The 26200-nt window shown below is 48.9% G+C and overlaps 1 protein-coding gene across 6 annotated transcripts in view; it reads left to right on the top strand.

The window, feature by feature from the left end:
• The window catches only part of OPCML (opioid binding protein/cell adhesion molecule like), a 1103452-nt gene that overhangs the window by 1060352 nt on the left and 16900 nt on the right, over nt 1–26200 (top strand). For 2 of the 6 annotated variants that reach the window (XM_021102355.1, XM_021102360.1), the window contains 4 exons: nt 22669–22806; nt 23204–23324; nt 23767–23918; nt 24839–24865. In XM_021102355.1, coding sequence (XP_020958014.1) covers nt 22669–22806; nt 23204–23324; nt 23767–23918; nt 24839–24865 — 438 coding nt within the window. The remainder of the gene's footprint in view (nt 1–22668; nt 22807–23203; nt 23325–23766; nt 23919–24838; nt 24866–26200) is intronic. The other 4 variants (XM_021102357.1, XM_021102359.1, XM_021102356.1 and 1 more) reach the window with 3 other exon arrangements.

Here is a 26200-nt window from a genome sequence, read left to right as displayed (position 1 = left end):
TATTATAATGGCGGTACACTCTGTTCCTAAAATTACAAGTGTCTCCTGGGAAGAGGATGAATCAGGCACCGCTCCTGACATGTTTATTTGGTCCAGGTCAGGGCATGATTATTATACCCTACTGGAAAAAATAAATTGACATTTAAGACTGAAAATCACATCGTTTCTAGGTGGTGTGTGTGCTGGCAGTGTGCAGATATTATATGTCATGCAGTCGTGAAGCGATTTATATGCTGCTCTGGGTTTCCCACAGGTTAGCTCATCCTGTTTCCCATGGAGCAGCTTGATTGGATATGAAAGCAGCCACTCTCCCTCTGCAACAGGCCCATAGAACGGGTTGCATGGAGCCACAGGACCCTTTCCATTCCAGGAGCAGGGATGCCACTGCCACATCCCTCAAAAGCCCTGGGCCCTGGCCCCCCGATCTGTGTGCTCTGTTCTCACCTCAGAGCCCCTCCAAGGGGCTGTCACTGTGAGCATTCAGAGGAGTACTGAAAGGGCCACCCAGCGGGGGCCGTAAGGAGACTGGTGGCTACTGATGAGGTATCAGCTGCCGAAGCCTGACCTCACAAAGTCAGCCCTGGCTCACTGAGCACTGGTCCTCCCCCTTGAGTCAGATGCTCCAGGATCGACCTTTTATTTATTTATTTATTTATTTATTTATTTGGTCTCTTTAAGGCTGCACCCAAGCTAGGGGTCAAATAGGAGCTGCAGCTTCCGGCCTACGCCACAGCCACAGCATCATTGGATCTGATCCACCTCTGCCACCTACACCACAGCTCATGGCAATGCCAGATCTTTAACCCACTGAGCAGGGCCAAGGATCAAACCCTCGCCCTCATGGATACTACTTGGGTTCATTACCGCTGAGCCACAGTGGGAACTCCTCGTGATCAGACCTTTAAGTTGAGCTTGCCTGTCACGGACCTCACCAAGGACTTGTGAGCAATTACTGAGCTACCCAGACCTTATCCCCCAAGAACAGGTTATGGCCTGGAAGAAGCTGCATTTGTAAAGCCAGAAACACAAGTGTGAATTGACTCTTTAGCCATGTGGCGTCTAAAACAGTCCAGGCAGATACAAAGAGCCGAGGAGGAAAACAGCCCACCAGTGCCCCCCGAGTGATCTCCTGGCCAGCCCTGGGGCCTTAACCACCCCTACCTACTAAAGGCTAAAAACGGCACTCCTATTATATGCTTTGCACACTGTAGGCATATTTTCTTGCTAATCATGTGAAAGAAGTTTGATGAGAAAGCAAAACATGAAAGTAGCTGTTGGATCATGCCTGCAATTCCCCTCCACTCCCAGATGATTTAAGTGGGCAGATTTTTTTTTTGCCCTGGAGCCAGAATCCACTAATCTAGAGCCACCAGCAACTTTCCTGAGAAAATCAGAAAGGGGAGTACAATAACATACAACACACTTCCCAGACTTGTCCTGCCCCCCGACCCCACCATGCTGTTCCCTGCCTCACATGCTGTTCCAGTTCTGCCTGTTGAAGTAAGAACATCTCAAGACTTGCATCCAGCCTTGTCTGTGCCACATCCCCAGGGACACATCATCTCACCACTGCCTCCAACTAAATAGCATCCAAACTCATCTTTCCCTCCAGAGGAGCCCTTTAGACAGCTCGCACGGATTATGTTATTTCTTGCTGGGTTTATATTTAGGCGTGAATAAGTCCCTCTTATCCCCAGCACTGGACAGTTAGATGAGGGAAAACTAGGACCGAGGCTGGTTAGTAAATTCACTTATTTCATTTTCATCTTTTCCAGCTGCTCTCTGTGAGCCCTTTCCTCACGCCAGGACTGGCACTGGGTGCCAGGGGTGCCACTGGTGATGAACTGGACTGTCCTTTCACCTCTGAGCCTGCTCTTAGTGGGATGTGAGGCAGCCTGACAGGCACATACATTCCGGTGCAGGGTCCTCGAATCAGTACCACTGACATGTTGGGACAGACAGTTTACTGTGGGAGGCTGTCTGTGCACTGCAGGTCTTTAGCATCTTTGAACTTTACTTAGACATCAGTAGCACCCCCTCTCCAACCCCCAGTTTTGACAACCTAAAGGGTCCTCAGAGATTGCTAAGTGTCCCCTTTAGGGTAAAATCACCAGGGTAGAAATCACTGCACTAAAGTGATGAATGCCATGATCAAAGCAGGTTCTGTGGGAGGCTAGAGCAGGGGCATAAAAGCTTGAGGGTCAAGGAGTCGGGGCCCCCCAGGAAACAGGGGCACCATTGGCTTTGAACAATGGTAGGCAGGTTATAAGGGCATTATTCACCAGGTGTGGAGGGCGTGGCGAGCCACGCAGCCAGGAAGGCACCCAGGACTGATAATAGCTCACTGCTCCCCCGACCCCAAGGCCAGCAGGTGAGGGAAGCCACTCCCCCAGCGGAAGGGGTGAGTTGTATGACAAGGCTGGCTCGGGGAGACCTCCTTACAAGCAACCAGGCATGGGAAGAGACCTTTTAGGAACACATGTACGAGCTCAAGCTTTTTCCTCCCCCTGAGCACCTGCTGGGCTTCTGTGTGGCCACCCCAGCCAGAAGCCAGGGAGTGGCTCCTGTAGCCCACAGATGACAGATACTCAAGAAAAAGGCAAGACAAAAAAGGGACAGTGTGTCTGGAAGGTTGAAAAGAAAATACCTGGTATGACAGGCTTCCCTGAAAAAGGAGAATCTAAGTTGAGCCCCAAAGAATAAATCCAGGTTACTCAGGGGACAGAGGCGAGGGGCGGGGCGTGAATACCCCATGTGATTTCCGGTCCATGACATTCAGCTAAAAGAGCCGACTTCCATTTGGAGTTTGGTCTGTTGACCCCCCACTAGAGTGGGCAGTGAGGAATCCATTCTAAGTCATGTTTGGGGAGACTGTCTTTTCTGAGTATCCAAAAGGCTTTGAAAAGCAGCTCTAGTTTTCAGTCCTCAGTGGTGGGAACAATTCCTCCCCTGAGTGAAGGAGCAAAGAGAGGGAGGGGACAATTGCATCCCTGCTCTTGGATCCAGCTCCACTGTCCCCTGTCTGAGGTGCTGTCACTTACTAGTTTTGACATGGGACAAGCAAGGTAACCTGAAACTGGTGGGAGACACCAACACCCACACCCACCCCCCACTCCCCTTGCTCCCGCTTGGCTCCACCTCCCTGAGCCCAGCCGTTTTCCTGTTTGTTTAAAACAAAAGCCTGCATAGTAATCATCTTCTGGGTGCCTAGCAACTGTTTTAGACCCCAGGACACAAGAGTCATTAACAATCCTAAGGCTAGAAGCTCAGAATCCAGGACTCATGGAGCCTGGCTTTGGGCTGGGGGTGGGGGAAGATGCCCACACATCCTCCTTCCAGGTTTCTACAGCTTCCAGAACAAAGCAGACCATTCTGTCTGCAGGGACTGAAGCCATGACTTTTTAGGGGAATTGATGCCTGGCATTGAAATCCAGTGGAGTCAGATTTCACCAAGTGTATGACAGAGGAAGGCAGAAAACCCGAGGCCCCGAGAACCTGCTCAGGCTCTAAGTTGATAGAACATTTACTGCTCCCTCTAGTCCCTTGAAGGAGCACATGGAAAAGTCTCTGTGCTTTGTCCTCCATACAAGCAGTTCCGATGAGAGTCTGTCCACCTATCCACCAAGACTGAATCCCCCAGACTTGTAGAGACGTAGGAGGGGAGCCCAGCAAAGGTAGCAGGCACAGATCTCCCCTTACCTGGAGCATCCTTGTGGCCGATAGCCATCACAGCACATGTGCAGTGGCCACTAGCTAGCCCAGCAAGTTCGCCTTGTTGACTTATTTTTACCCATTCACATGCTAACTCTCTGGAATGCAAACCCCAGAGCCCAGCGTTTTCCTCCCCATGGCAGGTGCACTGGTGGAATGGGTGCTGACCTTGGACCCCCCCCCTGCCCCCGCCAGGGCTCTGTGCCTGGTCTTAGGAATTAACCTGGCTGCTTTTTTCTGTCTCCATGTGTCCTGCTTCCTCATCACCTCATTGGTGTCCTTGCTAATTCGACAAAGTTATTACCTGATTAATAACTCCTGTGATAGAAGTGTTCTTGGATGAGCTGTAGCCCCCATTTACAATCTGCAGGTGATGGAAAAATTATGTTCAGCTCAGTAATAATTGATGGAAATGGTCTCTCCTCTTCTGCAGCAGATTGGCTTTGTAATTGTCATTTAATAATGTAAATATGCGTGTTTTCTTCTCAAGATGAATTGGCTTCTGATTTGCTCAAAGCTCCTTGGGCTTTTTTATATCTTTGTCTCTTATGAGATTAAAAGTGAGATGTATTCTATATATATTTTGCATGCACACACAGCTTTAATCAATGGTTGAAAAAAATGTTATTTTTTCAATCACCTATTGGTTATCAAATATTAGAGCTAACACTTTGTAGAAATACTCTAATCTAACCCCCAGTTTTTACCAGTGAGAAAATAGCAGACTGACAGTACTTAAGAAGTACCTTCCTCAAATGTACAGAGAGAGTTAGAGATTGCTGGTCAACCTAGAGTAGTGCTATTTTCTAAATAATGAGGAGAGTTTGAAAAGAATGGCTGTGATACGTGATTTATAGTAAGAAATGTATATGTATTTATAGTAAGATATATATATATATATAGCCTTTGTCCAGTTCCTAGACAGAGCTTCTCAATGCCTTGGATTGAGAATTTCCTTTGATGAAAAAAAGGTGACTTCTGGAGTTCCTGTCATGGCGCAGTGGTTAACGAATCCGACTAGGAACCATGAGGTTGCGGGTTCGGTCCCTGCCCTTGCTCAGTGGGTTAACGATCCGGCGTTGCCGTGAGCTGTGGTGTAGGTTGCAGACGCAGCTCGGATCCCGCGTTGCTGTGGCTCTGGCGTAGGCCAGCGGCTACAGCTCTGATTAGACCCCTAGCCTGGGAACCTCCATATGCCGCAGGAGCGGCCCAAGAAATAGCAAAAAAAAAAAAAAAAAAAAAAAGAGAGAGACAAAAAAAAAAGAAAAAAGAAAGGTGACTTCTGTTATATTGATGACATGATTTTTGGATAGTAGGTAAGGATAGAGGCTGCTTCCCAGGGGGAGCCAATCCTGTGATTAGAAGTTTAGAACTTGGGTTCCCTGATAGCTCAGCAGGTTAAGGATCTGGCATTGTCAATGCAGTGGCTCGGGTCACTGCTGTGGTGCAAGTTTGATCCCTGGCCCAGGAATTTCCATGTGCCACAGGTGTGGCCACAATAAATAAATAAATAAATAAATAAATAAAGGGTTGGATCTTTCAGCCTCCTCCCACCCCCCATCACCTCCTGGGAAGGGCCAGGGGCTAGAGATTGAGTTCAATCACCAATGTCCAAAGTTTTAATCAACCATGCCTGTGTAATGAAGCCCCCATAAAAACAAAAAAAAAAAAAAAAAAACGAACAAACAAAAAACCCCCACAAACACAGAGGTTCAGGGACATTGGGTACTCAGAGATGTGGCAGCTCTGCATCCATTTCTCTGTCTGGCTCCATGCCTGTCTTCCAGCTGGTTGTTTTTGAATTAGATCCTTTATAATAAACTGGTTATCTAAGAAGTAAATGTTTTCTTGAGTTCTATGAGACCTCCCTAGCATATTAATCAAACCCAAGGAGGGGGTCGTAGGCATCTCCCATCCGTAGCCAGTTGGTCAGAGGCACAACCTGGACCTGCAACCGGCATGTGGGAGAAATAGGGGATTGAGGGACAGTCTTGCAGGACTTCTGGGAGACAGTGTAGCCTTGGGTTGAATTGCAGGACAATTCAACCCAGCTAGCATTGAATTGCTTGCTGTGGGGAACTTATACGTGGGATGTTGTGTCAGAACTTTAGGCCTCTGTATTTCATTTTCTCTCTTGGATGTCTACTGTATATGGATCTGTGTGCACATGAGTGTGTAACACATGAAATGAAGTCCATACCACACTATTACATTAATTTCAGGACTTCCCATCAAGGTGCGGTCATCTAACTGCAAGAACCTCTAGGCTGCATATAAGTAGGCTGCATAGCCAGGGACCACCCTGACCTGTCCTCCTGAGAAGCCCCTTCCATGGGTGGTCCTGGAAGTCCTGGTACCATGTGCAGGCTTCCAGGCCCTGCCCTGTGTGGAGCAGTGAACCACAGCATGCCCCCTTCCAGTTTCTATCTAGGATCCTTTAATCCAGGCCACCCCTGGAACCCAGGCACCCCCACAATCCTCCTTTTATCTCTCCAACCGAGACAGCTTGTCAGGAAGGTAGAGGGTCTGTGGCTCCTAAGGTTAAAAAAAAAAAAAATAAGGAGTTCCCATCGTGGTGCAGTGGTTAATGAATCCGACTAGGAACCATGAGGTTGCGGGTTCGGTCCCTGGCCTTGCTCAGTGGGTTAAGATCCAGCGTTGCCGTGAGCTCTGGTGTAGGTTGCAGACACGGCTCGGATCCCGCGTTGCTGTGGCTCTGGCATAGGCCAGAGGCTACAGCTCCGATTAGACCCCTAGCCTGGGAACCTCCATATGCCGCGGAAGTGGCCCTAGAAAAGGCAAAATGACAAAAAAACAAAAAACAAAAAACAAAAAACAAAAAAAAAAACTGGTAAACGAATCTGAGCTGTAGGAAAAAAAAAATCTAAGAATTCTCAGGACTGCCCTTCCTTTCCAGGTAAGAGGTACTACCCGTGAAAAAGGCCTGTGGGGCATGTGTTGCCACTCAGCATGCAGAGATCCAGCAAAGGCAGGCAGGGAGGAGCAGAGCAGGCCCTGGGGAGGGGCTTAAAGGCTGGTGAACCCTGGCCTGAGCCTTCAGCTCCTACCCCTTCCAGATCCAGAGAGAGCCTGGTTTCAGGGTGGAAAGAGGATCACTGCCCTGCAACTCACTACTCAGAGGCTTCAGGCCTCCAGAGAATGCTGCTTGTGGTCCAGAGACTGAAGAAAAGAGCACGGAATCCCTTCAAACTGGGCCAGGAAGACTGTCATGAGTCAAATTGGGAACTAGACAGTGACTTAGGGCCAAAGACACGCGCTTCTTTTGTTAATAAGGAGATGGAGGCTGGGTGAAGCAAAGTGGACTCTCCAGAGCTCCAGACCAATGAGGAGCAGGGGGAAGACCAGAAACATGGCCTCCTAAGCTTCCATTAGGCCTTCATCTCCAGAGAAATAAAACTGATAAAATAGAGAGCAAGGAGTTCCTGTCGTGGCTCAGTGGTTAATGATCCTGACTAGTATCCATGAGGATGCAGGTTCGATCCCTGGGCTCGCTCAGTGGATTAAAGATCTGGTGTTGCCGTGAGCTGTGGTGTAGGTCACAGATGCGGCTCAGATCCCACATTGCTGTGGCTGTGGTTTAGGCTGGCAGCTATAGCTCTGATTCACCCCCTAGTCTGGGAACCTCCATATGCTGTGGGGGCAGCTCTAAAAAGATAATAAATAAATAAAATAAATAAAGTACAGTAAAAATGAAATAGGGACTGGGGTGGTTGGGGAGCTTGGGGTTGATAGATGCAAACTATTGCCTTTGGAATGGATTAGCAATGAGATCCTGCTGTGTGGCCCTGGGACCTATGTCTAGTCACTTAAGATTGGAGCTTGATAATGTAGGAAAATAGAATGTGTGCATGTATGTGGAACTGGGTCACCATGCTGTACAGTAGAAAAAAAAATTGTATTGGGGAACTAACAATTGAAAATAAATAAATAAATATGATTTAGAAAAAAATAAAATAAAATAGAGAGAGAGACAGATAAGATAAGATTTATTATAGGAATTGGCTCCTGTGGTTATGGAAGCTGAGAAGTCCCATGACCTGTGTCTACAGGCTGTGGAGGGAAAGAAGCCAGTATGGTAGGTTAGTGTGAATCCAGAGGTCTGAGAACCAGAGCAGCAGATGGTGAAACTCCCCCCAGGCCTGAGGCCTGGGGGAGGTGGGGGACTGTGCTCAAGGTCTGAGGCTGAAGGCCTAAGGACCAGGCATGCTGTTGTCCCAGGGCAGGAGAAGATGGGCAGAGGATGTGCCCCTCCCCCACCTTGGGTTCCCCTCAGGTCCCCTGGGGCCTGGATGTGGCCCCTGTAGCAGTGAGGGCCTCTGCCTCACTCAGTCTGTAGATTCAAATGCTAATCTCTTGGGAAACACCCCCCCTCCCAGACACACCCAGCAGTACTTCCCAGTTGTCTGGACAGCCCAGAGCAGATAGGTAAACTTGACCATGGGGTGGCCCCTTAGATCCCATTGGCTCTGACCAGTGTAGCCAGAACGGGTTCTGGAAGTGGAGGCGAAGAGGAGGTGGGCTATGGTCCCAGGCCCGGCGCCTTCCCTGCTGCGGGCCCCTTGCCTTGAGGCCCAGCATCTTCTCTCTGGTCAGGAAGGATTAGGAGGTGAGTGATATTTGTCAGGAAGCAGGGAGAACAGAAAGCAGAGAGCGCATCACCTTCTTGCACTTGGAGTGCACCCCGCAGACCCCAGAAGATGCGCTGAGTGGATGATTCATTTTACCTGGAAGACATCATTCCCATGTACCCATGGCGGGGGAGGGTGGCAGGGGGAAGAAGAACAGCTACTTGTCAAAATCTGCATGAATACAAGTCTTAGAAGGGAAAGGAAATAATTAATTTCTTCCATTAATACAAGACATTACCCTCAGACACACACAGTCCTTCATAATTGTCAAAACCTCTCTCCTCCCCGTTACCGAGCAGCCACCACACGGTGACAGATGAGAGCCACCTTGAAATCACATGGCGTCTCCATTCTCGGGTCTGCATCATCAAGACCCCAGACAGAGTGCGGCGGCTGGGTGAGTCCTGCAGTGTGGAAGTGGCGGCTTCAGAGAACCTCTCAGGTTTCCTTATAGGCCAGTGGTCCTGAGCTCCTGGGTTGGAGCTCTGCCCATCAACACCATAGTCATCAGTTCCCAGAAATCAAAGAGTTGTTTAGGGTTCTCCGGTCATAGACTATATTGCTAAGTGGTGAAATTTCATAAATGACCTTAGAGATGATCTAGTGCAGTTTTTTATTGGATAAGGAAAAAATAACCAGGGCTCGAGATGCTAAAAACACTGACTCAGAAGCACATAGCACATTAGTGGCAACCCTGAGGGCAGACCCCAGGTCTTCTTTTTTTTTTTTTTTTTTTTTTTTATTATTTTCCCACTATACAGCAAGGGGGTCAGGTCATCCTTAGATGCATACATTGCAGTTACAGTTTTTTCCCCCACCCTTTCTTCTGTTGCGACATGAGTATCTAGACATAGTTCTCAATGCTATTCAGCAGGATCTCCTTATAAATCTATTCTAGGTTGTGTCTGATAAGCCCAAGCTCCCGATCCCTCCCACTCCCTCCCCCTCCCATCAGGCAACCACAAGTCTCTTCTCCAAGTCCATGATTTTCTTTTCTGAGGAGATGTTCATTTGTGCTGGATATTAGATTCCAGTTATAAGTGATATCATATGGTATTTGTCTTTGTCTTTCTGGCTCATTTCACTCAGGATGAGATTCTCTAGTTTCATCCATGTTGCTGCAAATGGCATTATGTCATTCTTTTTTATGGCTGAGTAGTATTCCATTGTGTATATATACCACTTCTTCCGAATCCAATCATCTGTCGATGGACTTTTGGGTTGTTTCCATGTCCTGGCTATTGTGAATAGGGCTGCAATGAACATGCGGGTGCATGTGTCTCTTTTAAGTAGAGCTTTGTCCGGATAGATGCCCAAGAGTGGGATTGCAGGGTCATATGGAAGTTCTATGTATAGATTTCTAAGGTATCTCCAAACTGTTCTCCATAGTGGCTGTACCAGTTTACATTCCCACCAGCAGTGCAGGAGGGTTCCCTTTTCTCCACAGCCCCTCCAGCACTTGATATTTGTGGATTTATTAATGATGGCCATTCTGACTGGTGTGAGGTGGTATCTCATGGTAGTTTTGATTTGCATTTCTCTTATAATCAGCGATGTTGAGCATTTTTTCATGTGTTTGTTGGCCATCTGTATATCTTCCTTGGAGAAATGTCTATTCAGGTCTTTTGCCCATTTTTCCATTGATTGATTGGCTTTTTTGCTGTTGAGTTGTATAAGTTGCTTGTATATTCTAGAGATTAAGCCCTTGTCAGTTGCATCATTTGAAACTATTTTCTCCCATTCTGTAAGTTGTCTTTTTGTTTTCTTTTTGGTTTCCTTTGCTGTGCAAAAGCTTTTCAGTTTGATGAGGTCCCATGGGTTTATTTTTGCTCTAATTTCTATTGCTTTGGGAGACTGACCTGAGAAAATATTCATGATGTTGATGTCAGAGAGTGTTTTGCCTATGTTTTCTTCTAGGAGTTTGATGGTGTCCTGTCGTATATTTAAGTCTTTCAGCCATTTTGAGTTTATGTTTGTGCATGGTGTGAGGGTGTGTTCTAGTTTCATTGCTTTGCATACAGCTATAGACCCCAGGTCTTCTGGTCTTCCATGCAGTGGTGTTCTACATTTATGCCCGTGATGGGCACAGATTCCTAGAAGGTCATGGGCAACGGGACTGCTATGGGGATGAGACTTAAAAGGAGGCTGGATGCCTTCGGTGAGAGGTCAGCTTCGTGAGGTCCAGCCTGGATGGCAAGGAGACAGACTCGGCTAGGACTGCTCAGGGTGCAGACACAAAGAGTCCTTGAGAAGCAAGTTTCCAAAGGGACCCCCGTCACATGAAGGGGCCTTGTCCACGGGGGGCACAGCGCCCAGGCCTCTCCTCCCAGCTGGTGCTCCAGCTGAGCACCTGAGCAAAATTATTTCCCGCAATGCTTCAGAGCCCAGGCCTCATGCTCTGCCGAGGGTCTCCGGTGTGGCCTGCATGCCAAGTGCAGCTTGGCTTCATGGCTATTTTGCCTGGAAGCTAATATAAGTATTTCACGAATATTAATGAACAGGAATAACTAGCATCCCTGCCTTGCAGCTGTGCCATTGGGAGGGAATTCATGTGGAGGGAAGATAAAGGAGAGAATGAAAGAGAAGAAAGAGTGGAGGCGAGAAGAAGCAGGCTGCACTATGGTCTCCTCTGCAGAAACCAAGCTGTGGGCTTCTTCGCAGGAGTTTTGCCCCGGCATCTGGGGAAGCGCTGCTTGTGGCAAAGTTCTGGGGCATCCTCGGCATTTCAGAAGGTGCAGGTCATATCTGACACCCCTCCACCGAACTTTGGGCCCTTGAGCTCCAGCTGGGTTTCCTTCCGGGAGCTGCAGTGTTGGTCCCTCTCCCTGCTCTCCCAGAGAAGGCACGGCCAGAGCACCCAGAGCTCCAAGAGAGCAGGGCACCTGGACCACTCTTGCCGCCTGGTCTAGCAGTCCTGCAGCTGAGAGCCTTGCTCTGGATGGAAGGGTATGGGTGTTGGGACAGCCCCCCAGGCTGTCAGGTGCTAGCAGCAGCCCAGGCCCTAAGAGCCCGAAGCAGGCCTTCCCTTGGGTGGGAAATGTGGGGGGACCACGTGGATTATCAACCAGACCAGCACATTGGTGGGAGCAGAAGGTGACTGTCAGTCATTATGCTGGGAAAACAGATGTCAACTGGGACTGCCCAGGCAAACCTAACCATAAAGTCACCTCACCCCCTGTTAAACAACAAAGACATTTTTGGCATTGCTATACAAATACATCAATCCCCAGGGAACTGAGCCATTGCAGGTGGCGTGCAAGGAAGTTTTAACTCCCTCAAAAGCAAGCAGGGGGTAAAGCATTGGCTCTGATGTTGCTGTATTATTAGAAATCATTTCTAAGGGGAGGTGGGGGAGGGATGGATGGGAGGTTTGGAATTAGCAGATGCAAATTATTGTATATAGAATGAATAAAAAAACAAGGTCCTGCTGTATAGCACGAGGAACTGCATTTAATAGCCTGTCATAGCCATAATGGAAAAGAAAAATAAAAGAAATAAAGAGTTCCCATCGTGGCTCAGTGGAAACGAATCTGACTAGCATCCATGAGGATGCAGGTTCGATCCCTGGCCTCGCTCAGTGGGTTAAGGATCCCCCATTGCTGTGGCTGTGGCATAGGCCAGCGTCTACAGCTCCAATTCGACCCCTAGTGGGAACCTCCATATGCAATGCGCATGGCCCTAAAAAGACAAAATTAAATTAAATTAAAATAAATAATTTGCAGATTTTGGATCCCACCTGGCCCCCAGCAGATTCTGACTCTCTAGGTTTGCCCTAGGCTCAAAAATTCAGTTTGCCAGAGTGCCCCCAGGTAACCCTGCTGCTGGTTTACCCACTGGCTATATTGGCCCAGGGCCTTTCCATCCCTGCAAAATGTGGTTTTCTTGGAGAAATGGGTCTGGGTTACTGATCATGTCTGCTTGGACCATTGCAGGTGGGGTCAAGTCAGACTTTCTGAAGACACATGTAAATGAAAGAAGCAATGCCTTCATCAGCCTTTTTTTTTTTTTTCTTTTTAAGCAGTAATTTATTTAGACAAAAGCACAGAATTCGTTTAACTTTGTCGTTGTTAATACTGAAATAACCCTGTTGGTTCAGAGTGCAAATATTAGCAATAAAAGAGGAAAACATGCAATAAATAAACTTTTCTTCAAAGGTGCTGAATATTTGTCAGTAATGTGGATGTTTAAACTCTGCTTTTGGGAGTGATGATTTCATTTTCTTTGACCTGTGTGTTTTGGCCTGAACTGTCTGTGTCTGTTTCTATTTAGATACTTTTTCGAATATAAATGTTAGTTATGTTTTTAATCCCAGGAGGCCAACCTGTTCTCCGTATAGATTTGAGCTTCTGTCCTCAGCCATTTGTCTGTGTGTGAAATCCCAGCTTTCTGCCTTCTGTGCCCTTCGTCTCTCCATCTCTCTATGTCTCTCTGTCTCTGTCTGTCTGTATCCATCTCCTCTTTGCTCTCGCCGGCATACACTCTGAATTCTCAGTTAAAGGAAAAGTGTTGCATCCTCGCAGGTACCCTGACTGTTTCTGTATCACCCACTCGGGTCTGTTCCCTTTGGGGTCAACAGTATCACCAAGATGTGGGCTGATTCCACCTACACCTAATGAGCCCATCTCTGAAAGAGAACAGAAGTAAAACCCAGCTAAACACAGCTCTTCCCTATGCTTTGGGAGGGAGCTCCTCTTGCCCTTATGCTCTGCCCGAGGAGCCAGGCAGCCCTCTCCACTGTGGGCTGAGGAATGGTGTAACCCTGCCTGCCCAGCCCTGCTGTCCTTACCTGATGCTGCTTCCGGGCTCTTTTCTGGGCATCACCTGCAGACACCATGAATGTAGGCCCCTCACAGAGGCCAGGCGACAGAGCCCCAGCACACTGGGAGCTGGGCAAGCTTTCTGGCTACTAGGCCCTGGATGCCTTCTAGGCAGAGGTGGCCTGGCAGCCCACACATAGAATTGGTCTTTAGACAGCGAAGGCTATAGGCATCATCACCACGCTAAAGGGGCTGTCACCCTGGGGTAGATGGGAATCCCCTGGGAAGGTTTGTGGAAAACTGATGCAGGGGCCCCATGCACAGCAGTTGAGTCATCTGTGAGCATGAGTACAGGAGTCTTTTTTCTTTTGCTTTTTAGGGCCGTACCCACAGCATATGGAGGTTCCCAGGCTAGGGGTCCAATCGGAGCTGTAGCCGCTGGCCTATGCCACAACCATAGCAATGCAGGATCTGAGCCATCTGTGACCTACACCCACAGCTCACGGCAATGCCAGATCCTTAACCCATTGAGTGAGGCCAGGGATCGAACCCACTACCTCATGGTTACTCATCAGATTCGTTCCTGCTGTGCTACAAGAGGAATTCCTGTCTTTCTGTTTTTTTATCACTTTAAAAAAATTATTGGACTGTAGATGATTTACAGTGTTGGGTTAGTTTCAGGTGTCGAGCAAAATGAATCAGTTTTACATACATATGTACATATGTCCATTCTTTCTGAGATTCTTTTCACATAAGGTTAGTAGAGAATATTGAGTTCCCTGTGCTATAGACTAGGTCCCTTGTTGGTTATCTCTTTTATATGTAATAGTGTGTATATGTTGATCCCAGCCTCTAGTTTATCTCTCCCCCCTCGTTTCCCCTTTGGTAACCATAAGTTTGATTTTGAAATCTGTGAGTCTGTTTATGCTTTATAAATTAATGGATTTGTATTATTTTAAAAATTAAATTCCAGATCTATGTGTTATCATATGATACTTGTCTTTCTCAGTATGACTTACTTCACTTAGTGTGATAATCTCTATGTCTATCCATGTTGGTGTAAATGGCATTATTTCATTATTTTGGGGGGCTGAGTAGTATTCCTTTGTATATATATATATATATATATATCCCACATCTTTTAAATTAAATAAAGTGTAATTGATTTACAGTGTTGAGCCAATTCCCTTAGTATAGCAAAGTGAGCCAATCAGGAGTCTATATTTAAAGTCCTCCCTGGCAGAGTTCCCACTGTCAGGATCAGTGGTGTCTTGGGTATGCCAGGACACAGGTTCGATCCCTGGTTCTACACAATGGGTTAAGGATCTGCAGCTGTGGCTTGGATCACAACTACGGCTCAGATCTGATCCCTGGGCCAGGATCTCCTTATGTTGTGGGGTGGCCAAAAAAAAGTGCTCCATGGCAATCCTGGTTGGCCCGAGTGATTCTGGCCCCCTCCATATGCCACAGGTATGGCCCATCCTCCTCGCTGCAGACATCTCTCCCCATCCCCTCCTGTCCCCTACTGTCCCATCCTCTCCTTGGTTTTTGTTCTCCATGTAAACAGAGCCCAGCGTACCAGAGTCTGCCTTTCTGGAGTGTCCTGCTGCACGAGTCAAGACAGTCTTTCCCTTCTTGTGTCACCCTCAGCTGTCACATCAGGAATATGGGGATGGTTCAGGAAAATCACCACTGCCAGGGAACTCACTTGCCTCTCCCCACCCAGAGCATCATCAGTATACTCCTCCCCCACACCAGAATCTCACTTAACTTCCCCAGGGACACACGGATCCTGTCATTGGCCATTTTACCGTCAGACTCAGGGAAGGCAGCCAGTGAGCCCACCCAGGGGGCAAGTCATGGAAGTTGGGGAAGGTCCCAGTGGCTACAGCCCGAGAAAAGTTGTCAGACCCCAAGACAAAGGGCTTCTGTCAAGGCCAGCAAGTGGCAGGTTGACCCAGAGGCTCCGCCTGCAAACAATTCAGGTTGCTTGTATTAATTAAGGCAAAATGAAACAGTAGGTTATCACACGTTTCATTAACTCCAGGGTGGTGAAGGGATGTACCTGGGAATTGGGAACAGGTGAGGATGAGTTGAACTGCTGTCCACACTCCCCACTCCCCAGTTTAATGAATGAGGGGAGCTCTGAGTTTCTTATTGCCAGCACGTGGTAAGCAGAGCCTGAGGTTGGGGAGAACAGAGAATATGCCCAGGAGACTGAGGGAGAGGGAGGGGGATTGGTGGGGGACTCAGGGTTTCAAACCCCCAGCCGGTCAAGTGCAGAGTAAACAGATGCTGTGTGTTCAGCCTCCACTAAAAGCACAAGGAGTTCAAAGAAGCAGAGGGTGTGGCTCCCTCTCAGTGTGCTTGCAGCTGGGAGAGTAGGATGACACACAAAGGCAGCAGGTGCCAAGGCTCACTCCTGAGGTCATGTCAGTCGAGCTGTCCTAAGTGCTGAAACTTACGCTGATTCCAAAGTCAAGCACCTTCTCCAGGTTTCTGTCCTTCAGAAGAAGGAGGCTCTTGTGTCAGAGGCTGTGTGATGGAGAATGATGCCAGGAGACCTTAGAAAGAAGGGAGAAACCCTTTTGCCAGCCTGAGGATTTTCCAAAGGTCGGCCCCTCTTCCATCCTTGGCATCCCTTTGGGAGATGGGGGACCAGTGTAACTGGCAGACTGTTTGCTCTGACAGCCACTAGCCCTAGCTATCCTAGCAGGGTTAAGACCATAGCCTACTAGTGAGGGCTGCGCTCCTGTTTCCATCAGCTTCCCGAACAATCTGGTCTGCTCAGGTCTGGGGAGGGGGAGGGGCTCATCTCCAAACTCTCTCAGTTGCAAGGCAGCCCTGGCTCTCAGGGCCAGCTTGTGGCCTGTGGTCAGCCCTTAAGTTGCGTCCTCCCATGGCAAAAGTCCAGCTGTCTTGAGTACATGGGGAGAATGGTAAGACCCATTGCCAGCCTTGGATGCCAAGCCCAGATGGTAGACCCGTTTGACAGCAGTGAAGCTGATATTTTGAGATGCTTGAGGCTCATTTTGTGTGATTACGTTCTATTGGCCAGAGTCCCAGAGAGGGAGAGAGATGAGAGGCATGATTTGGGCACGCCCCCTGCACACCCTTTAACAGCATCTGCCTCGTCCTACACACCCCCAGGGCACAGAGGCAGGGGAGGGGTGGTTTCAGACATTTGCCTCCCTTGGCCTTATCTGTCTCTCAACCCCGAGGACAGGATTTCCAGCAGCACACAACATACCAGTCAACCCACATCTTTTCTAAGCATGGCCCACTCCCTTACAGGAATGGAATCAGTTCTCTGATGCTTGCATGGCCACTCAGCTTTGGTGAGTGGGCAAGAGACTTTATTTTCCAAGGTCAATCAAAAAGCCTAATCATAGCCTAATAAGTCGATGGCCTGCACGTGCTCATGTGGGCACTTGGTTCCAGGTTTCCCAGATCAGCCTCTATAAGCATGGTCTGAAATAGCCCATCTTGGTGGGCAGCAGGCAACTTTATTTCTCGATTTTCCAGAAGTGCTGCCACGTGAGTCCAGTGGCCCCAAGCGCCCCCCCACCCCCACCGCCACTCTCCCCCTTCTGGCTTCAGCTCCCTTCCCCTCACTGTTGGCTGGCTCATCTGAGTCCTTCCTCTGGCTGTTTCTTCCAGATTCCATCCCTCCTCTATGCCGGGGCCTTCTCACAACCTCATCCACTCCTGCTCATTTCCCCGGGGTACCTGCCCCCGGGCATGTGCCACTGTGAATCACCTCCTGACAGGTCTCATGACAAAAGCTGTGACAGGTGCTGACATTTAACCTCACAAAGCATCTTCCCCAGATAGAGCAGCAGCTTTCCGTGGCCCATGAGGCGGGGCACAGCATCTGGAGGAACCTGGCTGGTGACTTCTAATCATTTGAAAGGCAGAAACCAGGCGAGGTTGGCCTCCCTTCATAGAAGGATGATGTCTTGAATGATGTGAATAGTCAAGCAAAGGAAAGGCCACCTCCTGGAATTGTCTCTGGGGACAGTCACACGAGAGGGAAGGAAGCTGTTCTGTCAGGAACACGAATCCAAAAACAAACAAAAAAAGGGCGAGAGGGAGGCTAAAATCTTTGACCTCCATTGCACTTCCAAGTCTATAACTCTAAGGACTTGGCCGAGGAAAAAGAAGGGAAAATTGGGCCAAGAGTGATGGCTGAGAAACAGCTGGGAGGGAAGGACAGGACATAAGGGAGAAAGGAGAAGCAGGTCCTAAGGCATTCCAATGGTACTCTGGATTTCCCCATTGCGTCTCCACATCCCTAAATGCCCCGGGTTCTTCTTCCATCTCTATTACATCTTTCCCAGCCACCATACCTCATTTGAGAAATCTAAAAACAATTAGGAATGGAACAGTTGAGTCTGGAGATTACGAATACAAAGCACTGCATTTCTGGACTCATGGGATGGTGGGGTACCCAAGGTCAAGGGCCCTGCATTCCACAGCCTCTCTATCCCACAGGGTCTGACCCAGCACTGTGCTCACAGCAGGGATGCATCAAATAGCCTCAAGCGACGTCAGGGGACAGCAGGTGGGGCCTGAAGCTTTCTCCCCCACAAGTATGTCTGCTCGTCTGTTTCTGAGATGGTGCAGGGCCTGTTCGAGGATGCTGCTGGTGCCTTGTGTTCTGTGACTGCTAGGTCAGAACTCGTGTCCCTGCAGGAGAGGCCCGCCTCATACCCTCAGAACTGTGGGGCTGGTTCACCCCATCCCCAAGCATGTGCCCTGCATCTAAGGGGTCCAGGGACCTCCCACTGATTTTAATCTCCCTAATATACAGCGGACCCAACTTATCTTCTTCAAAACACTCCTCCATGGAAAGAAATAACCACTACTTTTTAATATATTTCTGCCAGTGATTCAGAGTCTACTTCCTTTTGCTTGCAATCATGTTATATTGGGCTGTCTGAATGCATAGGGCAGGTTGATATGCCTCTGGGTTACTGGCTTATTACAGGACCACTCATCATAAAGCAAAGCTGTGGGGCAGACTTGGAGCTTCTATTTTCATATATTTTGTCAGAAAAAATACTGTAGTCTCGTAGTCTATCTTCTTCTCTTAAAAATCCCTTTGGAATGTGTTTTTAGCCTCTTCCCCATGACTCCCAGCATCCTGCCCGCACTCAGGGCATCTCTTCTGCCTGTGTCTGCCTTTCCTTCCTTCCTCACACCAGTGCACCCTTCCTCCTCTTCTGCCCTTTCCTGTCCCCTCTCACGTGTTTCTCCCTGCCCCATTTTCCTCCCTCTGCCCTCCCAGTCAGCAAGTGTGCCCTTCCTGGCAGCTGGTAAAGCAGATTCAAACATTTGTTGCCTCCTGCCCTTCGCTCTGCAGCATGGAATCGGAATTTTACATGGTGACCAGAACTGGAGAGGGCAGGGAGAGCATCCAACCTGCAGTTTCCTAGGTCTCCAGGCATTTAGCAACCTCAATTTGTTCTGCTTTAACATCTCACCCCGTACCTGTATTCAAAGCTGTTAGAAAAAGAGCATCTTAGGAGTTCCCGTCATGGTGCAGTGGTTAACGAATCCAACTAGGAACCATGAGGTTGTGGGTTCAGTCCCTGACCTTGGTCAGTGGGTTAAGGATCCGGCGTTGCTGTGAGCTGTGGTGTAGGTTGCAGATGCGGCTCTGGCATAGGCTGGTGGCTACGGCTCCAATTACACCCCTAGCCTGGGAACCTCCATATGCTGCGGGAGCGGCCCAAGAAATGGCAAAAAGACAAAAAAAAAAAAAAAAAAAAAAAAAAAAAAAGCATCTTAGTGCCCTGCAGTGGGCTTGAGGTGGGAGAAGTCCCAATATTTTCTTCCTGTTTAGTGAGGAAGGCCATGTTTCAGTGGAAGCGTGTGCTGCAGTACGATTACAAAGACACACTGGAAGAGTTAGCTTCAAGGGTCCAGAGCCTCAGTGCTGATGTAGCTTGCAGAGCTGCCTGCTCCAAAGAGAGGGTGTCTTTTGAGACGTAGGCTCCACGAGGATCTCAACGGGAGGGGCACTCAGGCAACACTGCTGACCCACCGGCCACTTTGCAAATCCAGGTGAACACGTGAACATGAGTGGGCTGAGAACAGCACTGGGTGGAGCGTGTGGCCCCCAGACCAGAAGCAAATACTGGGACGCTTGGTAGAAATGCAGAACCCCAGGCCCCACCTAGGCCCTCTGCATCAGAATCTCTATACACATAAAAAATCTCGGATGACTTTATATATTTATATATATTAAAACCTGAGAACCTCTTACTTTCTAGAACAAACTTGACAAAATTCATTTTCTCACTAAATGAGGTGGTATTATCGTAATGATCCCCATTTTATGTGAAATGTTCTCGTCCTTTCTCCCTTTCTTGCTGTCCTGTAACCAACCCGTAAAAGCAGCAGTGCGCAGAGTGGAAACAGATTCCCACATTCCAGAGGGTGGCCCTGTTGTCCAGCAACTCCCCCAGGAAAGAGCCAGGGTCTGTCCTGCTGGTGTGGATGGTAGACTCACCCAGGGTCCTGGGGCCCTGGCCTCTGTCATCCCTTCCGTTGGTGTGGGGCCTGTGGGCATCACAGATCTGCCTGATCGGGGGCTTTAAGCCATGTCAGGTGTACACACTGGGCAGCGTGCTCTGGGTCAACCCCACTGTCTCCAAGGTAAGGGGCCATGGACCCCACCTGAGGCAGCTGCCAGGCCCACAGCAGGCTGCTTCTCTGTTTGGTTAAGTGCAGGGGTTGTCATTCCTGTGGCAAGAACACTGTAGTGTGCCTTGAGAGAATGTGGAGTCTTAGTAGGAAAAATGCACCCTTTCCATCGTGTCAAGTGTATTCACTGCAGAAAAGCCACAGTGAATCTGGGAAGTTATGTTGCTGTGTTTGATTTCATTGTTTAATCCTCAAAAACACTTAGAATGGTCAGTCAGCATCATTTCAATGAGGGAGGCAATTTTTATCTTTATTACAGCACCTGCAATACGTGATTTCAGAATCCCCCTTCAACTCTGAGACTCTCTAAGTCTAAGAGAAATAACAACACGAAGGTGAGAGGCTGTTTGCATCCCTCTCACGGACCTTGAGGAATTAGACATGAACTCCTTGCCTGGATGATTAAGTGTTAGTCGGGGTAGAGGGCCGTGGACCTGCATCACCGCCCTGAGATCCTGGCTGATAGGCCCCACCCCAGCCCCAGGAGGCACCGTGCTCTGGATTGTCTTCATCAACATTTTCCAGGTTCCTGTTTGGTGTCTGGGACCACCATGGCCAAGGAGGGACACTCAGATGTCAGACTGGGCTGTGTGGCTTTTGCTCAAACCCCCATCTCCCCTCACCTCTACTTTCAGCCACTCCTCACATAGGTTCAACCAGATCCCCCAAGCTCCTGTAACCCTCACTTGTGGACTGTCCTGGGGTCCTGCCAACAGGTCCAGTTCCAGGAGGGTGCCCTGGTGGGTAAATTGCTTTTGCTGGAAGCTGGATACACAATTTCAAGGAATAGCTGAAGATTGGGCTCCAGAATAGTGCTGACTTTGAGTGACTCAATTTGTTTATATATTTTCCTGGGGCCCCACACCTGCTGTGGATACCATGGCAACCAGCATCCAGGCACTGAAGGCAGAGTCTGGGTGGATGTGGTGACCTGGTGGGTGGGGGGCAGATGGGGGCAAGAAAGGCAGCAAGGGCTGAAAAGCCAGTGACCTGAGAAAGGGTCAGGGTAGCATGAGCCTCCAAGGCTTCTCGTGGAAAAGAGTCTGGATTCCAAACACCCAACTGGGTGTTTTTCCCACAGACCCAACCCCCCCGCCATGACCCTACTTCCTGCCCCAAACCCACTGTGGCCCCAGACTTGATTGGTTGAGCAACCATCGGATCAGATATGCTTCTGCAGGGGCATGAGAAAAGTTACAATGCGTTTTATCTTCCTGAAAACTAGTTTTGCTCTTATGCCTGGAGTACAAAAAAGAAGCAGGTATCAGGCCTATAAGAAATGCAAATGGATGCATGGCCTTTGTGCCAGCTGGGTTTTCACAGGAGCCTGGTGCTTTGAAGGACTCAGGATATGTGTGTTTTAAGACAAAGGGTCTGTCCTTTTTGGGCTGAACCACATGGAGTGGGATAGGGGATAAGGCAGAGGGGCCAGATTGGCACAAGAGCATGAAATGGTGGTTGCAAGCAATGTCAATTGTTATTTTTTTAAAATATGAGCTTGGAGACATGTGTAAAGGCTAAGGTCTCTTTATTTTTTTTATTTTTTGTCTCTTTAGGGCTGCACCCATAGCATATGGAGGTTCCCAGGCTAGGGGTTGAATTGGAGCTGGAGATGCCAGCCTACGTCGCACCCACAGCAATGCCAGATCCAAGCCACGTCTTCAACCTATACCACAGCTCACGGCAATGCCAGATACTTAACCCATTGAGCGAGGCCAGGGAATTGCACCTGTATCCTCACGGTTGCTAGTCACATTCGTTTTGACTGAGCTATGAAGGGAACTCCCCAAGCAATGGTTTTGCAGCCCCAGAATATTTTGGAGCATGAGCTGCAAGCTTCACAAATGCCTGAGAATAAAGCCTGGGTGTTAAATCCCTTAAGAACCCCTATCCCAGGTTCTGGTAACCAGGGGTCTATCCACTGGGGACTCTCAGGGTTATTTTACTGGCAAACCTTTACTGACCACCTGCTATATTGCAGTCCAGAGGGCTTTCTCATTCATTCATTCGCTGTATCTTCTCCAGAACAGTTTGAAACCAACCAGCTGTTCTGTGTCTATTTGTATTATACTGTTAACTGGTCACTTATTCATTCTACAAGTAGCAAGTAATTTGCCTACAAAGGCACCTCTACATGAGGAAAAATGAAGATGTCCATAATAACATACCTTGAAGTTATTCCCACATTTTAAAAATTGTATCATTGAGGAGTTCCCGTTGTGGCTCAGTGGTTAATGAATCCGACTAGGAACCATGAGGTTGCGGGTTCCATCCCTGGCCTTGCTCAGTGGGTTAGGGATCTGGAATTGCCGTGAGCTGTGGTGTAGGTTGCAGACACGGCTCAGATCCCAGAGTTGCTGTGGCTCTGGCGTAGGCCGGTGGCTACAGCTCCGATTCCACCCTTAGCCTGGAAACCTCCATATGCTGTGGGAGCAGCCCAAGAAGTGGCAAAAAGACAAAAAAAATCGTGTGATTGATCATGAAAATTTTCTTTAAAAATATCAACACTTAATGTGCTATAGTATTTCATGTGTACACTCTTAGTTAATCCTCTTAATTATCCTCTCATAAAAATACTGATATACCCTTCGGATCAAATAGTCTCAAATGCTAAAGTGACTTGGACAAAAATGCATTGATCCAACAAGATTCAGGCAGAGGCTTTCTTTCTTCATATACTTTGGTGCCAACATAACGTCTAGATTCTTTGAGTTGATGTTCAAACTCCATTTTTTATGGCTCTTCATATGCCTTCTCCTAAAAGCTCTCGATCTGAGGGCAGTTATGCCCCTCTGGTTCCACAGTTTCTTGATTGCTTCTGCCTGTTTCTTTCCCCCCAGAAGGCCAGGGCTTTGTGAGTGAGGATGAGTATCTGGAAATCTCTGACATCAAACGTGACCAGTCCGGGGAGTATGAATGCAGCGCCTTGAACGATGTGGCTGCCCCTGATGTGCGGAAAGTAAAAATCACTGTCAACTGTGAGTAGACCCACTGTCAGGGGGCTCCGGGGGAAAAAACGAGGGTGTGGGGGTTAAGGGGACAGGCAGGTCAAGTCAATGTCATTTTCTGATTGACTCAAGTCGTTCCCAATAGGCAAGTGCCTGGTCAGATGGCCTGGCCCATCACTATCAGAGGTGCCCCTGGAGTCTTCTGGTGACTGTCAGAGATTTCAGCTCAGGGGGAGAGTTTGTTACCTTTGATTTAGTTTGAAGCCTTTCTGGGGTAAATGCAGTGCCTTCAAGTGAGAAGTTCTTTTCCTAAAGTAAAGGGTTATTTAGCTGGGAAGTGGGGAGGTCACAAGAAATCCACCTGCACAGCCGGTGACGGGATGTACCTCGCATTCATCTCATGGACTTGCCCTGCATCTCCCCGCAGACCCTCCCTATATCTCCAAAGCCAAAAACACGGGTGTCTCCGTTGGCCAGAAGGGCATCTTGAGCTGTGAAGCCTCCGCAGTGCCCACGGCCGAGTTCCAGTGGTTCAAGGAAGATACAAGGTACCTCGCATGTGGAAACAGGGCATGTCAGAAGCAGGGCTGATGGGTCATTGCCCCCATGGAAGGAGGGCGATGAAATCCAGGAGCAAAATCAATATGGTTACAGCCTCCTTTGTGACAGAGTCTCTTTTTAGAACCAGAACCAAAAATGGGAGGAAGCTGGGCTGTGGGCAGAAATGGATTGACCTTGTTTTGGAATCTGAGGTTAGCTGTAGACACCATAGACCTCAAGGACCAGGAGCCGGGAAATTTAGCCTTAGAGCCTGGATTCTTGATGGAGGTCGTGGTGCTTGCTGTGGGAGGTGGTGGGGCTGGGTTAACCAGAGGGGACGGTTTCGTGAGGAGGAGCGTTTGGCTGCTGGATTCATCCGTGGTGTCTGGTGCTCTCCCCCCTACCCCAGCCCCGGCCTGCTGCCTCACTCCGTGCACTTTCCCTCTGCAGGCTGGCTCCCGGCCTGGATGGCATGAGGATCGAGAACAAGGGCCACATATCCACGCTGACCTTCTTCAACGTTTCAGAGAAAGATTATGGGAACTATACTTGTGTGGCCACAAACAAGCTTGGCAACACCAACGCCAGCCTCACACTGTATGGTGAGTGCAGGAAGCCTGGATGTGTGCGGGGCTTGGCTGCAAGACAGAGGTTGGGCTTGGGGGTGGGGGTTCCAGGGACTCAGGGGAACTCAGGGGACTCATTGGCTTGGCCTGTGTCCATCCATACCGCTCAACCCACCACCCTTAGATATGAACGCAGCCCCTTGTCATTCTCCCAGCATGCGATACAGAGGTGTTTACAAGGTAACTGATGCCTCCTGGTCTCTAGCAAGGGGAGGTTTACACCTTACAAAAGGGGTCAACCAAATTCTGAACCAAGCTGAACGGTGGTTGCCGTGAACAAGAGAGAACCATAGAACAGCTCAATGGTAGAACTGTCTATTGGTCTGAGGGGTACATTAGATCTCATTTGAAGATACCTTCTGCAGTAAGAGTCTATGACTCTAGGGTTATGTTTATCATTTTAAATCAAGTCAGCTGCTGCCATCATGACGCTCACATGGATGCCATGTCACATTCTCATTCGTGGGGGTGAAACGGGGTAGGGGTCTGAGTCCTCATCAAGACGGCTGCTCTGTCCACAGCGGGGGCATCATCCTTCCCATCTGGGTGGAGGGGTCTCCGGAGCCCAGGCCGGCCCCTCGGGAGCCCTCATCCCTCCCTCGCTCAGTTCTCACATTGCTGCATCCACCTGCTCGTGCCACATTTCACCCCACAGGCCAGGACCAGCTTGTGACAGTCCATGTGTGTGTCCATGTGCATCTGCCAAGACCTGGCTGGAGGGGAGCTTCTGATGAGTAGGATGAAAAGGGTGTCCCTTTTCCTGGGTACCCCAGACCCTGAGCAAGTGTTCAGCATTGACGTGAACTAAACTCTGTCCACCAATCATCTGAAATGTGTGATCTATGTCTTTTGTTTTCTCTCTGCATTGTGTGTGCATTGTGCTGTGTGTGTCTTAGAAATAAGCCCCTCGCCAGCAGTGGCAGGTGGGTAGAGCATGCTCCTTCGTCCTCTGCCTGCCTGAATGCCTGTGCTCTTGACTTTAACCCTCCTCCAAAGATAGGCTTGCCTGCTCCACCTGCCTGATGTAGTGGCAAATAGACCTGGGTGACTAGCCCTGGGGGGAGGAGGGGCGGGGGTTGCATAGCTTAGGTGACAGGTGTGGAGGATACGATGGCTGTCCCTCACACGTAGGAAATGTACGTCTCAGGAGTAGGGCTTCCCCTTGAAAAACCGTAAACTCGCCCTGGGCAGTCTTAAAAGGAATGAGTATTCTGTTCTTTCTATACACAGCGGCACCAAGGGGACTGGCCCAGACACCCAAGAGCTTACCAGATGATCATGGGGAGGTCACCTTAGTATGAGCCCAAGGCAAAAAGGGCTAATGACTGAATCCTGAAAACCTCATTTTAACGTAGAAGTACTGGGTCATTACATATAATGATCATCCTCAGGCTACTTTGTACCAAATATTTATTGGTTTCTGGGCATCACAGGAGTACCGCGTAAGATGGGGTAGAGCTCCATTTTATTTATTTTATTTATTTATTTTTTTTTTGTCTTTTTGCCATTTCTTGGGCCGCTCCCGTGACATACGGAGGTTCCCAGGCTAGGGGTCCAATCGAAGCTGTAGCCACCGGCCTACGCCAGAGCCACAGCAACACGGGATCCGAGCCACGTCTGCAACCTACACCACAGCTCACAGCAATGCCGGATCCCTAACCCACTGAGCAAGACCAGGGATCAAACCCACAACTTCATGGTTCCTAGTCGGATTCGTTAACCACTGAGCCATGACGGGAACTCCTAGAGCTCCATTTTAAAGCTGAGTAGATATATACAAAGAAGGTATATATGTATGTGTGATTGGGCCACTTTGCTGTATAGTAGGAAATTGACAGAACACTGTAAATCAACTATAATGGAAAAAATAAAGATAATTTAAAATAAAAAATAAGTAAATAAATAAAGTTGAGAAGAGGAGGGCCAGTGGCTTCTTGGCACTGAAGGACGTGTGGCTGGTGAGATGGTGCTGAGGAGACCCAGGCCCGGACGCCTCATCAGCACGGCAGTTTGCCCAGACCGTGACAGAGGGAGCTGTGGGCACGTGCGCACACGCACACACGCACTCGCACACGCGCACTCACACACCAGACGGAGCAGCAGTTGGTGCTCAGCTCTGCTTCCCGAGTGGAACTCTCCCAACCCTCCTTGCCTGGGATCAACCTCAGCCACATAGGAAATGGTGGCTTTTGAATATTCCAGACCTGGTGAAAGCTCTGCAATTGTCACTTTTCACGGCTCTTGATCCTAGACAGTCC

This window comes from Sus scrofa, chromosome 9, assembly GCF_000003025.6.
Source record: "Sus scrofa isolate TJ Tabasco breed Duroc chromosome 9, Sscrofa11.1, whole genome shotgun sequence".
NCBI lineage: Eukaryota > Metazoa > Chordata > Mammalia > Artiodactyla > Suidae > Sus > Sus scrofa.
The sequence above is the reverse complement of the archived record's forward strand: the minus strand, read 5'-3'. Positions and strand labels throughout refer to the sequence as shown.